Raw genomic sequence first — 16,735 nt, 5'->3', positions numbered from 1 at the left:
TGAGGAAGATTGGTGTTGGTTCCTCTTTGAATGTTATGCTAGAACTCTGCTGAGAATCCCTCTGGCTTTTCTTGGTAGGCTTATGATGTCATCTTCAGTTTCATTGCTTGAAATTGATCTGTTTAAATTTTCTGTGTGCCGTTTCAGTTTTGGAAGGTCATATGTCTCTAAAAATTTGTTGATGTCTTCAAAATATCTATTAGAGTATGAATTTTCAAAATAGGTCTAATTATCGTCTGTATTTCAATAGTGTCCATTGTGATATTTATTTCCTTTTCATCATGAATTTTATTTGAGTTTTCTGTCTCTTTGTTAACTTGGCTAAGGGTTTATCAATTTTACTTTTTTTTTCCCTCCCAAAGAACCAACTTTTTGTTTTGTTGATATTTTGGGATTGTTTCTTTTGTTTCAAATTCATTGATTTCAGCTCTGATTTTAATGATTTCCTGTGTTCTACTGTTTTGGTGTTGATTTGTTCTTCTTTTTCTGAGCCTTTGAAATGTAATGTTAGGTTATTTATTTGTTGACTTTCTACTCTTTTAATGGATGAGCTCAATGCAATAAACTTTTCTCTTAGCATTGCCTTCATAGTGTCCCAGAGATTTTGATGTGTTGTATTGCTGTTTTCATCCATCTAAGTATTTTTAAATTTCATCCATGATTTCTTCTTCTATCCATTGGTGTCATTCAATAGCATATTATTTAGTCTCCAGATGTTAGCTTTTTTTTAAATTTTCTCACTGATTTCTAATTTCATTCCATTATGATCTAAGAGAATGCAACAACTGAGCTATATCCCCAGCCCATCCTTTCATGTTCTTATTGGCCATTTGTATGTCTTCTTTAAGGAAATGTGTATGTAAGCTTTTTGCCATTTTTAATTATGTTGTTTGGGTATTGGTTATTGTGTTAACAGTTTTTTTTTTAACATTCTGGATATCAGTCTTTATCAGATAAATGATTCATAGATATTTCTCCCATTCTGTGGTTTTCTTTTTCACTCTGTTAATAGTATCCTTTGATACACAGAAGCTATTTTACTTTTGATAAAGGCCATCTTAACTAGTTCTCCTTTTGTAGCCTGTTCCTTTAGAGGCACAGTGATACTTAAGAAGTAATATCAAATCCAATGTCATTTATGTTTTCCTCTAAGAGTTTTATCATTTTAGCTCTTATGTTTTTTTTTTTAAAGAGAGTGAGAGAGGGGAGAGAGAGAGAGAGAGAGAGAGAGAGAGAGAGAGAGAGAGAGAGAGAGAGAGAATTTTCAATATTTATTTCTAGTTCTCGGCAGACACAACATCTTTGTTGGTATGTGGTGCTGAGGATCGAACCCGGGCCGCACGCATGCCAGGCGAGCGCGCTACCGCTTGAGCCACATCCCCAGCCCCAGCTCTTATGTTTTGATCTTTGATCGATTTTGAGTTGATTTTTGTATACAGGGTAAGGTAAAGGTCAAGCTTCATTCTTTCTTATATGGATACCCAATTTCCCAACATAATTTGTCAAGAATGCTATTCTTTTCCAGTTGAATAGTCTTGGCACTCTTGTCAAAAATAATTTGGCCATATATATGGGAGAGTCTGTTTCTGGGCTCTCTATTCTGTTGGTGTGTCTGTGATTGTTTGATCTCTAACTTTGTAGTAAAAAAAAGTTTTGAAATCAGAAGTGTGAGTCCTCTAGCATTGTTCTTTTTCAAGATGTTTTGGCTATTCCGGGTCCCTTGAAATTTCAAATGAATTTCAGAAAGGATTTTGTTTTGTTTTTTAATTTCTATAAACATGTCATCAGAATTTTGGTAGAGATTGCATTGAATCTATAGGTTTATTTGCTTAGGATTGGCATTTTAAGAGTTTTTAAGGTATGAATGAACAGCAAAGAATAACCATATATTTAAGAAAAATTCTTTTAGCCAGAAAGACAACTGCAAATACGGTGGTAGGAACTCAGACATTAGAAGAAAATTTGTAAATAACTGTACTTAACTATACTTAACATCAGAGCTACTAGAGTAGCAGAACTCTTGGAAACTAAAATTACTATACAGAAAAAAATATATAACATATATGTATACACACAGACTTGTGTGTATGTGTACAGATTAATAAATGTTGGAAGATACATATTTCAGAAACAGAATAAAAACAGATGGAAATGTTAGATGAAAGATCAGAAAATTAAAGAATATATTCAGATCTGTACAAATTAAACTCCAAAAACAGTTTGAGAAAACAAATAGGTTTTATTTTCCCTTAACAAGAAGCATAGAGGTAAATTATCATAAGATTAATATTCAAAGTTGTTAGTACTGGATTGTATCTCTATAGTCCTTTTGTTTGTTTGTTTGGTTTGGTTTGGTTTGGTTTTTTCTTTTTTTTTTTTTTTTTAATTTTTGTTGTTTTGGTCAAGGCTACAGCAGATTTGAGTCTCTCTCCCTCAGAAAACTCCTCAAAGAAAAAGCAGCAGGGCTGGGGTTGTGGCTCAAGCGGTAGCGCGCTCGCCTGGCATGCGTGCAGCCCGGGTTCGATCCTCAGCACCACATACCAACAAAGATGTTGTGTCCGCCGAGAACTAAAAAATAAATATTAAAAAAAATTCTCTCTCTCTCTCTCTCTTTCCTCTCTCACTCTCTCTTAAAAAAAAAAAGAAATCATTTATAAAAAAAAAAAAAAAAAAGAAAAAGCAGCAAATAGAGATTATGTTGTATACTGAGTTCTTGCCAAGAGGAAACTCTTTCTCCAAAATTCCCTGTAAGTCTTCCCTTTATATCTTATTGACAAGAGTTAGGTCATTCTCAGCCCTAGACCTATTGACTGTACTTATTAACATTTCCTGAAATGAGAAACTAGAATCAATTTTTCCAGTATTGACAATTTTTCTTCAAATTAGTGGTGCTTCTGAAATCACCCTGCATATCTAGTTATAACACCTGAGTTCCAGTTAACTCAAGATGTATGATTGTATGTCTAGGGTCCCCTGCCAGCTGATGACAATAATAGTCCCTAATATTTATTAAGTCCTTGGTATATGCACCAGGCCTATTCTAAGCATACAGTAACTTATGTAATTTTCAACCCACCCTTTGAGTTGTTCCTACTATATTTATTTTTATTTTATAGATGAAGAAACTCAGACGCAGACAGGTTTAATAATAATATGGCCATGGTTATACAACTAATAAATGAAATAGCCAGTGTTTGAAGCCAGACATTCTGATTTTAGAATCTGTGCTCTCAATCACCATATCATTCTGATGCTTGACATCTTTTCGGATCGTAAGTCTGTAGGACAGTGCACAGGCATTTCATCAGTTTTTGCAATAAAAGGAATACTAGAAGCTAGGTGCTTCCTCTGAAATACAGAGGAGTCCATTGCATATGTTTGGGGGCAGTTTGTAAGATTCATCATATGTTATGAAATTCAGTTTAGTAAGAACAAATTTAACTAGCTAAATCATTAAAAAATTATTTCATTGTTTTTCCTATTACATTAAAATTGAATAGATCTTTGAATTTTTTCCCTCCAATCTTAATTGAAAAATAATTCTCATAAGATTAATTTTCTTAAAATACATGATTCGGTGGTTTTTCATATACTCATAAGAAGTTGTACATCATCATTACTAACTCCAAAACATCTTTATCACCCTTAGAATGAAATTCTTAATCCATTAGTATTCATTCCCTTCAGCCCTTAGAAACTAATATGATCTACTTTTTGTTCCTATGGATTTGTCTCTATACACTTTCTGTATCCATTCTTCAATTGATGAACACTTGGGCTGTTTATACTTTTGGGTTATTATTAATAATTCTACTGAGAGCTTTCATGTACAGGTTTTGTGAAGGCATGCATAGGTTTTTCATTTCTTTTGGTTGTATGCCTAGGATTAAAATTGCTGGGTCCTATGGTAACTCTTTAAGTTTCAAGGAATTGCCAGTTTTCCCAAGCCTTTGCATTATTTTATATTCCTACCACCAATATATGAAAGTTCCAATTTTGTCACATCCTCACCAACCCTTGTTATTTTCTGTTTGTTTTCATTATAACCATTCTAGTAAGAATGTATTGGTATCTCAGTTTGATTTTGGTTTACAGCTCCCAAATGACTAATGATGTTGAACATCTTTTCATATGTTAGCCATTTGTATATCTTCTTTGGAGAAATGTCTATTCAAATCCTTGACCCATTTTATTTTTATTTATTAGTTTATTTATTTACTGGTAATGGGGATTGAACCCAGGGGACTCTTTATATATATATATATAATTAGTTGTAGATGGACACACTACCTTATTTTATTTGTTTATTTTTATGTGGTGTTGAGGATTGAACCCAGCACCTCACATGTGTTAGGCGAGCATTCTACCACTGAGCCACAACCCCAGCCCCCCAGGGGACTCTTGAACCACATCCCAGTCCTTACAATGTTTTTTATTTTGAAACAGGGTCTCACTAAGTTTTTTAGGGCCTTATTAAATTGCTAAGGCTGCCCTCGAACTTGAAATCCTCCTGCCTCAGCTTCTTAAGTTGCTGGCATGACAAGCATGCACCATCAGACCTGGATCTTTACCCATTTTCAAATCAGGTGTATTGTGTATTTTTATTCTTCAGTTGTAATATATTCTTTATATATTCTTGATAGTAGGCCCTTATCCAATAGGATTTGTGATATTTTCTCCCATTCTATGAGGTGTTTCTTTTAACTGTCAAATCTTTTGAAGCATAAAAGTTTTAATTTTGAATGGAGTCAGGTTTATTCTTTTCTCTTCCTTTTTTTTTTTTTTTTTTTTTTTTTTTTTTGTTGCTGTACTTTTTGGGGTGTCATATATATGAAACTATTACCTACCTAATTCATGGTCAGGATGATTTACTCCTACATTTTCTTGTAGGAGTTTTATGGTTTTAGTTCTTGTACTTTTTAGGTATCTGCTCTGTTTTGATTTAATGTTTTTGATACTAGGGATTGAGCACAGGGGTGCTTTACCACTGAGCTATATCCCTAGTCCTTTTCAGTTTTTACTTTGAGACAGGATTTCACTAAATTGCTGAGTGTCTTGCTAGGTTGCTGAGGCTGACCTCCAACATGGAATCCTTCTACCTCAGTCTCCCAAGCCTCTGGAATTACAGGTGTACACTACCACACCCAAATTGAGTTAAATTGTAATGTGATGTTAGGTAGTAGTTTAACTTTATTCTTCTACAAGTGGCTATCCAGTTGTACCATTTTTTGAAAAGACCATTTTTTTTCCTCCATCAAATTATCTTGGCACCATTGATGAAAATCAGTTGACCTTAGGACCCTCAGTTTTGTTATATGAGTATGCTTATTCCAATATTACACTGCCTTGATTATTGTAGCTTTTAGTAGATTTAGAAACAGTATGAGTTCTCCAAATTCATTCTTTTTAAAGATTGTTATGATATATTCTGAGTTCTTTAAAAACATGAAAATTGGGATTTGATAAAGATTGCATTGAATCTGTAGATCAACTTGGGGATTGTTGTCATCTTAATGATGCTTTTTTCGAATTATAATAAATTAGATGCCATCTGGGGCCAGGGTTGTGGCTCAAGTGATAGAGCACTTGCCTAGTATTCGTGAGGCACTGGGTTCTAAGCACCACATAAAAATAATATAGATATTGTGTCCACCTAAAACTAAAAAATAAGTATTAAAAAAAATTAGATGCCATCTGTACCCTCAACTAACTTATAGTTTTGAAGAATAATGTCAAGAACTTGGCCACATACTCTAGTAATTCTTCACAAGAATTACTGGTACTTTTTTCACTGCTACTGATTTTTACTAACAAGAGCATTTATTGGATTTTTGCTTTGTGGTAGTCTAGTAATCTTCATTTTATTTGTCATCTCATTTAACCATCCAAAAATTACTTCAGAAATAAGAAAAATTAGCCATATAAAGAAGAGTATGATTAATACTCTAAAGGAGGTAAAGGAAAGAATAGCTCTTCTGGCTTTTATCTTTTTCTTTTCTCTGACTTTTATCTTAATTAGGGTTTGATTAGAAAGCTTTGAAAAGTTGCATTCTGAAGAAGTGTCTGATATCTGCAACATTTTAAAAACCAAATGAATTTTTTTGGTAGTAGTCACTGAAATATATATTTATGTGGAACTGACTTGCTCATATTTGTAGTTAGAAAACAGTGGAAAACAGAAAATATCAGAGAAAATGGTAAAGATGATGATGGTCCAAGGCCATCTTAGTTGAGGCCCTTGAATAGAGTAGAAGAAGGATGGGGAAGGATTAAATTGTTTAAACAAAAGTAGAGGAAGCTTTCATCTGATGACTTTAATCTTCAAGTGGTTAAGTTGAAGAAAATGTTGTTTTCAGAATGAATTAAAGGGGTCTGGGGGAATAACTCAGTTGGTAGAATGTTCAATCCCCAGCACCACAAAAAAAAAAAAAAAAAAAAAAACAGAAAGTATTAAAGGTTGGAGGATGAGGTTGGGATCCAGAGAAAAATAGAGAAGGTTAAAATAAATATGATTTTTAAAAATACGATGTTATTAAAAACAAGTAAAAAATTTCAGGCAGTAGGGTGAAGGACCATATGAGTCTTAAGTTCCATGAATTGATAATGGAAACTATTCTAGAACGAATTCTTTTCTTCAGCAAGTATGTAGTAACTTGAGAGAAAAATGGAATAATCAAATGGTGGGATTTTCCCAAAATTGTTATTTGGTAACTTTCTAGCTAGAGAACCAAGATATTACAATGGCATTATTAAAATGATGAGCCACAGAGGAAGGGAAGGAAGACAGCAGTCGCCCAAATATGAAAAATGGCTTGAGGGATTAATATTGACCTGAACAGATCAGTGTGGTCGTAAGTTATAAATTGAAGAAGGTATATGTGTGTGCATCTAAGGTCGTGAACAGCTTCAAACTGAGATCTTGTCATCATTTAGATTTCTTTTGTAAATACTGTGGTTTGAGTGTCTCTGGGTCTTGAAGACAGAATAGAAATAAATGCCTTTAGAGATAAGATTTAGGTAATTCTAAGGCAGGATAATGAGTTAAAAAGACCCAGGTGCCTTGGTGAATAGCAGCTCCAAAGATGAAGAGAGGTGGAGTACCTACGTTTCATACTTAAGAGGAGGGGATGTTGATAAATGTGGTGAAATGATAATTTGTAATCCATAATGAAGGAATCCATGTATTTTCAAAAATTAAATTGAACATTTTGATAAGGGAAATAACACTTTGAAAAATGTTTTCACAAGTTCACTACCTTTCCTAAGCTCAATCTTATGTAGTAAATGTACTGGCCCAGATGATAGGAAATAAGAATATTTATGTATATTGGGAGGAAGCTGTTGTCTCTCACTTGTGTGTATGTAATCTTCAAAGGGTATAAGTTTTGTCTGTTTTATTTATTTCTGTAGTCTAAACCCTGAAAAATGCCAGGCACATGTGCACTAAATATATATTTATTGAATGATTAGAGACTCAATAAATGAATTTCAAAAATTATTAAATGAGAAAGGTACCCTTCTGTTGGAACTGAAAGCTAAACAGAATTATAGCTCATACAAATTTGAATTGATGTCTATAATGCCCTGATATTCTCTGAAATAGTTTAGGTTCAGAGTAGGGCAATTAGCAAGTTTTTTAAAAGGAGAGGGTATTTTGATGTAGTCTAGTCTCTTATTACCTTAGTAGTTCATTTTACTAGTCCTCTCTCCCCATTTTTTTTTCCTACCTTCAAAATTATGTGGTGAGATATAACATATCAGGTTACTGCTGTAATCTTTGCTGAAACGAAATTTCTTTTTCATTCTCCTTTGCCTTTGGTACTTTTCCTTTACTTACAGAATAAATTTCAGACTGTATAGCATGCCATATATATACTCTCCACACTCTGGTCTCTTATCATTTTTCTAGTCTTATTGTTTTCCTATTTGTTTAAATTCTACAAACACATTGATCCCTTGTTCTGTTCCACATACTATGTGGTGTTCTGCTTTACCAGTGTGGTAGTTTTTCCTCTGTGTCTTAAACTTTCACATCTCCCTACCTTGTTATAGAATATTTTTTGCACACAGGTCTCTCCTCCCTGTATATATCCTCCTTCCAAGTGACAACCTTTCTAGGCAGCCCCTCCCCCATTAATTTTCACCCTTTATCTGGAGTGTTCTCTGTTTATTTCTCATATATAATACTTAAAAGTAAAATTACCACTACCTTAAATAATAACTGTGGACATACAGCATTCAATTTATTCCATCTCTTTACTTTAAATATCATCTCTTCCTTTAGAATTTGATACCTTATGTAGACAGTTGTCCTTATAGCCTTAGTTAAATGAAAACTTTGAGGATATACAATTGCAGCAGCCCCAGAATTTCTTGATTATGGGGTGTAAGTCACATTTTCAAATACAGTTCTTATTCTATAAGCAGTGTTTGGTGGGAAAAGAGGTAATCAGAGATCCATGGAGTTTTTAATTCAAGCTATTTAGGAGGCTGATACAGGGCAATCACAAGTTCAAGGCCTATAACCCTGACTCAAAATTTAAGAAATGAAAAGGAGAAAAAAATCTCCCTGCAGCGCTTGGGGGAGGGGAGGCCAGAGCGGCGCGTTGGGGAGGGGAGGGGAGGTCGTGCCCCAGCCGGGACGGTCCCCCTCCACATTGTCGCGTGTGGGGCCTGGGCGCTCACTTGCAACCCTTGGGCACCTTGGAGACACTGGGCTTGGCGGCCTTCTTCAATTTCTTGCTCCCAGCCACTGCCTTCTTGGTCTTGCTGCTGCTGCTGCTGCTGCTGCTGCTGCTGCTGCTGCTGCCCTTGTCCTCGGTGGCAGCAGCCTTCCGGGGTGCATGCTTGTCGGCTGTGGCGCCCTTGGTGGGTCAGGGGTCCGTGTGGCACCGTGCTGCCTGCTTCTTGGGTTTGTGCAAGGCAGGCGCGGAAAAAGGGGCACAGTTAGCTGGCCGCCAGCTTTTGGCAATTGAGCTTGAAGGAGCCAGTGGAGCCTGTGCCCTTGACCTGCAGTAGCAAGTCATTCTGCACCAGCTTGCACAAAGTACTTGAGGTTCTTAATAAAGGTGCTATGAAAGAATGTAAGACAGGAAAATAATTAAATATTTTTACTGTGGGCCTCGCTAAGATGCTGTGGCTATCCTTGAACTTGTGATCCTCCTGCCTCAGTCTCCTGATTTTCTGGGATTATAGATACTGTTATCATTCAGGGATATAGCCATTGATTTTACTGAAGAGGAGTGGGAATGCCTTCAGTCTGCTCAGAAAAACTTATATAAAGATGTGATGTTAGAGAACTATAGAAACTTTGCCATCCTTGAAGCACCTATCCCCAGATGACAACTTGTTTTTCCCCAACCAGACCGCAAATGGAACTGACTTCTAAAATGGAACTCACATCCCCCACATTGCCCCCCATGTCTTCAAGCCACTTCATGTTCGACACCCCTTTTCAGCTCTGAAGCAGCCAGAACAAGCCATCACCCCTTCTTACAGCAAGAAAGAGTTCCTAAAATTAGGGGGAATGAAGCCAGAAATGGATAGACAGTGTAGATAGGTAAATCAAGTCAGGTTGGATGGATATAGGAGGCCCATTTTGAGTGAGTCTGGGAAGTTGAAGACGGTCTCCTGAGATTACTGTTTACCAAGATGTAGAGCTTGGCCAAATAGGCCTTCAACTGAGGGAACCATGATTGTTTCCCAAGTTTTCAGACAAAGGGGGGAATGAAAAACCAGCCTCTATCTCAGAGCAAAGCCTGTCCGAGGAAGGGACATGACCTTTGTCCTTGGAAAGACCCACAGAGCACCCCTGGGCACATTCCCACCCTGCTAAGTTGTTTATCTACAAATAACAGGAGAGATCTGCTGAGCCAGGTGTCCCTGACTCAGTCAGGCTAGGTGGATCCATAGCAACCTCCTAGCAGCCACCAATCAGCATGAGACAGGGAAATACCTGGGATGCCAGATGACCCTTCCAGTAGTTTATAGTGGTTGATAACGGTGTTGGGAAACCATGTAATTTAGCATGAACACTCCCTCTTGTCTTAAACCAATCAGTTCAAATGAATACCCCTTTTGTAGTAACCAATCATCCCTACCCAACTTGTTCCCGCCAGTGAATGTGCTAATCATGTTTTAGGGTTATTTGATTTTTCCACTGTGTGTGATGATTTGCTAAGAGATGCTATGATGTATGTGGGGGTCCCTGCCTTCTCCAAAGAATGTATAAAACTGCTGAAAACCCTGGGCTAGGGGCCTCTCAGCATTACCAGTTGCTATGTGTGCGCGCAGAGGACCGAGCTAGCTAACAATAAACACCTCTTTGCTGTTTACATCAAAAAAAAAAAAAAAAAAAAGAAAGAAAAGAAATGAAAAGGAATGGGGATGTAGTTCAGTGATAAAGCATACCTGGGTTCAGTTCCCAGTATGGCAAATAAATAAATACATAAACACATACATAAATAGAAAAATACAAGTAAAGTATTTTCAGGAAGAAGGAGGCTGTTACACATCTTCTAAGCCTATTGAAGAGATTTTGGTGCTAACAATGAGATCTGTTTATATACCTCCGTCTTGTATTTTGACAATCCCTCTTAATCCTTCAATGTCTTTTTCTGTTCTTTTTTAAATATTTTTTTTATTTATACATGGACAAAATATCTTTATTTTTGTTTATTTATTTTTATGTTGTACTGAGGATCAAACCCAGTGCCTCACATGTGTGAGACAAGTGCTCTGCCACTAAGCCACAACCCTAGCCCATCTTTTTCTGTTCTTAAAGTGAGAGAGTATGTGAATGAGTGTGTGTATGAGAGAGAGAAAGCGAATGAGATTTTTATATATATATAACTTTCTAGAAAATAAAATTTAATGGAAATGGAGATAGCTGTTCTTGAGTAGTACAATATTTTATATTATACTAGACTTGTGGTCTGGAAGGTAAATTATTATTTGACCAGAAAATAGGAAAATTCTATACTTTTTAAATTAACATTCATGGACCATCTAAACATCACATATATAGGTCAGGTTTCTCAGTGTAATGTGGTAGTGTCTACAAGTTTATCCATTTAAAAGTGAAAGTATCCATTTACAGTATTCTCAGTATTTACTTTGTATCTTGTAACTTAAAACCCTTTTAGCTAGATTATAAGGTTTTAATCAAAGAGTAAAATTTCGTATTTTCTTTTGTTTATGTCAGGCAAAGTCCAGATTCAATGTGAGTCTACTTTATTTTATAGGCCTATGAAGAATACATCAGCAAGCTAGCTGCCCTCCAACAAAGAGAACAACAGTTATTGGAATCCCTGGGGAATGGAACTGATTTTTCTGTTTCTAGCTCTGCATCAATGGACACCGTTACGTCTTCTTCCTCTTCTAGCCTTTCAGTGCTACCTTCATCTCTTTCAGTTTTTCAAAACCCCACAGATGTGTCACGGAGCAACCCCAAGTCACCACAAAAACCTATCGTTAGAGTCTTCCTGCCCAATAAACAGAGGACAGTGGTGAGTCATTTTCTTTATCATTTTCTTTGTCTTTTTCAGACAGACTAGTTGTTAAAAATTAATATGTTATCACTTTATATTCAGAGATTATGCAAATGGAAACATTTGTTTCAAACAAGAATGGAAAAAGCGTAATTATTTGGTGCCAAAGTCTATATTCCTTAACAGGGACAAATGATATTGTCAGATTTGACATTTAAACCTGTCTACTAAACTTGAAAAACACTTAAGTCTAAGGACCAGTTCTGATTCTAACAATCAGAATTTCAAGACTTGAGCTTGTTCGTTGTCTGTCAGGTAAGACTGTTTCTCCTTGAGATATCTCTGTTTTGTGATACTATCAAATGTTGAGTTTTCAGTGTCCTTGATATTTTCCTCTTATCTGTATAACTTTGTATTATTTATTATTAGTATCATCATTGGAACTATATACCTTATAAGTAACATTTAAAGCAATGAAATCTGCAGAATTATTATGAATGACCTGTAATCCTCAAGTGCAACAAATATTGTCAGTAAATGTAATAATAATGTATGTACAAACATCACTACATTTTTAATTCATTTGGTTGACTTTTACTACTAATTTTAAAAATTTCCAATTAGCTGAAGTCAAGATAGTTTTTCTTTTTCAGAAATTAAAAGTACAACTGGTATTTTCCTGTGTTGTTCATTTTTTTTTTACTTTAAAAAAATGTTGTAAGGCATTATGCTTCATAATTTAGGAATTCCTGCACTTGAAATCAAACTAAAAATTGACAGAGTTTCCAGCAACTGGCCTGTAGGTTTTGAGCTTACGTAAGAAATACAGCTTTCCAAAGGAGTTATTATCAGGGAGGCATTCATGTGTACTTTTTCTGTCCTTTCTTCCACAAACAGAGAAGAGTGGATTGTCATAAAATGACTTTAGACTATTCATTGTGCAGATTTACTACTCAACTTATAAAAAAAAAAAAATAGTTCTCCTACTCTAGTATTTAGAAAGAAATTGAAATTGTTTACACAATTAGATGGAGAATTTCTTATAAGTATCTTTCCACAGATGCCCCCTTAAAAAGGGGAATATGGGGCTGGGGTTGTGGCTCAGTGGTAGAGCACTTGCCTATTATATGTGAGGTACTGGATTCAGTTCTCAGCACTCCATATAAATAGATAAAATAAAGGTCCATGGACAACTAAAAAATGTTTTTTAAAAAGGGGAATATAAAGTGGGAGGGGGTAGGGGATTAGCAAGGATGGTGGAATGTGATAGACATCATTATCCAAAGTACATGTATGAAAACACGAATTGGTGTCAACATACTTTATATACAACCAGAGATATGAAAAATTGTGCTGTATATGTGTAATAAGAACTGTAATGCATTCCACTATCATTTTTTTAAATATCAGTAAAAAAAACTGAAAAAAGGAATATAAAATGAAATTATATGTGAACTATCTGTGAATAGAAATTCTGTTGTCTTTGAAGCAGTCTGTGTTACACAACAATTTATGACAAGCCATCCTATCTCAAATAGATCTTAAATTAATTCTTTATTTTCTGAACTCATGAGCAGAAAGTGGAAAATATGTTCCTGAGTTCCAAGCTTTCCCCTTTTCCTCACTATAGTATTCTTCATCAAAGCCTGATAAACTTAGTAATTGTGTGAGTTTGTAGATGCAAACTATATAAAATTGGAGTTGTTAAAGATTGCCTTTCAAATTTCTCAGACTAAATGATTAAGATAAGGTAGCCTCTTCATATTTTATGAGAAAATCTTAGAGAATCCTTAAATTTAAAAATACTACCACTAAAACTTATGGTTTCCTCTTTTTTTAAAAAGCAATAAATACAACTGAAACTCTTCAAAAATGTAAAATGATAATAAATGAAGAACTGCTAGGTAATTGACTAGACTTAACCTTTATAATCCTAGCTAGCCTTAGAATAAATAAGTTACTGGTTCTTATCCATGATACTAAGACCTTAACTTTTATATTCCATCCTCAGAAAAACTACACATCATGAACTTTAAGAAAGTTTTTGAGGGCTGGGGATGTGGCTCAAGCGGTAGCGCGCTCGCCTGGCATGCGTGCGGCCCGGGTTCGATCCTCAGCACCACATACCAACAAAGATGTTGTGTCCGCCGAGAAGTAAAAAAAAAAAAAAAAAAAAAAAAAGAAAGTTTTTGAATAGTCAGTAAATGGATCTGTGCTTTACACTCATTTAGGGACATGATTTTATCATTCTCCCTTGGCCCTTTTCTTAACTCCAACTAAATCTTCTCCTTTTTTTTCTCTCAATTCTTAATTAATATCAAAAATTACTATTTGAGCATTTACCATATTCCAAGTTTTGTGCTAAGGTCTTTCATCTATTGTCTTAATCAGGATAATTCACATTTTAAGTAAAATTGTGTATAGTAGTCAACAACAACTCCTCAGTTAAAATACATACCTCCATCTCTTTTTCTTAACTCAGAAACAGTTAAGGCAGCAGAACCAATTAGCAGTAAATGGAATCAAGTACCAAAATAGGGTTATTTTTTTAAAAAGGATTAAGGTTTGTAGTCCAAGATTGCAAACTTAGCATTTGCCTATTTTTTTCTATCTAAAAATTCCATTTAAATGACAGTAAGGGGGCTGGGGATGTGGCTCAAGCGGTAGCGTGCTCGCCTGGCATGCGTGCGGCCCGGGTTCGATCCTCAGCACCACATACCAACAAAGATGTTGTGTCCGCCGAGAACTAAAAAATAAATATTAAAAATTCTCTCTCTCTCTCCTCTCTCACTCACTCTTTAAAAAAAATAAAAATAAAATAAAAAAATAAATGACAGTAAGGATGTGTAAAAATAAATAAATAAATAAAATTAACAAAACAGGATAGAATGATGTCAGAGGACTAGACAGTTTTAGGAATTCCTGAAAGATTGAAAATATATGACTGGATGAATAAATAAGCCAACATAGAAAAACAAACTAAATACTAGTAGCTGGATCCATGAAGAAGCCAAATTCTGATAAATCATAAAGCTTAGTCAGCAATTACCAAGAAGAGGATTTCCTGTTGGGCAGTTATTAGAATAGTAATTAATTCAAAGTTTCCTAGTAGTAGGACAAAATCATGTCTTTGGAATCAAGCAGGTAATTTAAATATGAATATGTTGAAAGTGTGTGTTAGTTATGAGCTCTGTAGAAAACGAAAGTGAACTAGACCTAGCAGAAAACATTGGAGTTCTGAATTTTGAAAAGAATAATTTTTTTAAAAGTACTGATCAGATATTTTGAGACCTCTGTTGAGTTCCTAGCATAGCCCTGCGCTGCACATAGCCATAGAACAGGGAAGGCTGCCTCATGGAGTTATTCAGGAAGGAGGCCCCATCAGTTCCTTTTCAGTATATAGGCAGCAAATGGTTTATAACAATTACTGCTGATTAAACTCTGAAATTGTTTTCTAAACAAAATTAAATTTCTGCCTGGAGACTTGTGCACGTGTGCTAGAATGAGAAAGATGAGCAGAACTGAATATCATATGCCTATGAATCTCAGAGAAATCCAGTGAGGAAAAGAGTAAAAGCTAATACACTCAGGAATTAAAAAATACTCTGTTTCCAGCTGAAGTGTTCAGGTTTCCAGACTTTCCTTCACCCATATACCCTTCAGTAGTATCTGTGTATAATAGGAAAAAACAAACTGCTTTTTCCTACTCCACTCTGAGCATAATAACATTTCTGTGACCAGATGTGTTAGGTGTTTTCCTCCCACTAAGCAATTCCCAAATTCTCTGTAGATGTCAACTTGGGTGCCTTACAATTTTTGGGAAAAAAAAAATTATTGGAACATAATTTGTACATTTCCGTGGGATGCATTATGTGGCAATTCTGTACATATTCAGTGTGTAATAATCAAATCAGGGTAACAAGCATTTCCATCTCTTTCAAGCATTAATCACTTTTGTGTGTGGGGAATTTTGTACTGAAGAGTTTTGAAATATATAAGGTGGTTTTATCTTACAGTTACCCTACCATGCTAAAGAAGAACCAGAATTAATTGCTCCATTCTCTGTTTAGGTGCTTCTAATTGAACTTCTTTCCATCCTGCCCCATTTCCCTGGTCCTTCTTGTCTCAAGTGGGATCCTTTAAACTTCACTCAATTCTGACACCTGGAGTTATCAGAGGCCTTACAAGTTAAAGGCTCAGTCCCACAAGGATGCCCCACTTCAGCCAAGTAAAGTGGCATACACCTGTAATCCCAGCAACACAGGAGACAGAGGAGGTTAGCAAGCTTAAGTCCACTTTCTTCGCCTTAGTGAGACCCTGTCTCAAAAATAAAGGCTGAGGATGTAGTCCAGTGATAAAACACCTCTGGCTCAATCCCCTGTCATCAGCCCCCATCCCCAAATGCCCCCACTAAAGATGCCAATGCAAGTTTCATTTTGTGACCTGTATTTCTTTTTTCTTTCTTTTTTTTTTTTTGATTTGAAATTTCAACTTTATTTACAAAAGTTCTATCAACAAAGATGCTATTCTACCCCTTCAAAATAACTGATAATTTTCACAAAAACTATTTACATAGTTTTAACCTTTCTATATAAAACTTTATTATGGGACAAACAAACAACCTCTCTGAGATGATCCAAGACACAAATGAAAAATAAAAAACAACAGAATAGCATGAATGCTCTATTGACAGAATAAAGAATTAAGAATAATATATTTTAATATATGCAGATATTGGTTTGGTCTCATTATTTGGGCCAATTAATAATAAATGCATAAAAAAACTTAGAACCATAATCATCAGGTGACCAACTTACAAAATTAGAATTTTCCCTGAAATCAAAGAATATTGTCCTTTATAGTATATTTAAATTTGAATGCTTAATATCTAAGACAATATATACCAAATAGTTAATCAAACAGTTCAAAATAAAATTATCTAAATTACTTTTTTGTTTTAATTTTTTTAGTTGTCAATGGACCTTTATTTTATTTATTTATATGCGGTGCTGAGAATCAAACCTAGAACCTCACACCTGCTAGGCAAGTGCTCTGCCTCTGAGCCACAATCCCAGCCCCTTATCCAAATTACTTATTTACCATTTATGTGTAATAAATACTTTTTTAAAATCCTTTAATCTAGAGGGATAATCACTCTCACATCACATCTAAGTCACAAGGAACTTCAAAACTTTGGGAAAAAATTCATCTCTGAGAAGTGAGAATTTAAAAAAATATATTTAAAC

At 35.1% G+C, this 16,735-nt stretch overlaps 1 protein-coding gene across 6 annotated transcripts in view; it reads left to right on the top strand.

Moving 5' to 3' along the window:
- The window catches only part of BRAF (B-Raf proto-oncogene, serine/threonine kinase), a 189,402-nt gene that overhangs the window by 82,744 nt on the left and 89,923 nt on the right, over positions 1-16,735 (top strand). For all 6 annotated transcript variants that reach the window (XM_081284997.1, XM_081285000.1, XM_081284995.1 and 3 more), the window contains one exon: positions 11,244-11,507. In XM_081284997.1, the coding sequence (XP_081141123.1) occupies positions 11,244-11,507 (264 nt within the window). The remainder of the gene's footprint in view (positions 1-11,243; positions 11,508-16,735) is intronic.

Source organism: Spermophilus citellus (genome assembly GCF_964194105.1).
Source record: "Spermophilus citellus genome assembly, chromosome: 3".
Lineage (NCBI taxonomy): Eukaryota > Metazoa > Chordata > Mammalia > Rodentia > Sciuridae > Spermophilus > Spermophilus citellus.
This window is presented reverse-complemented; position numbering and strand designations above follow the sequence as displayed.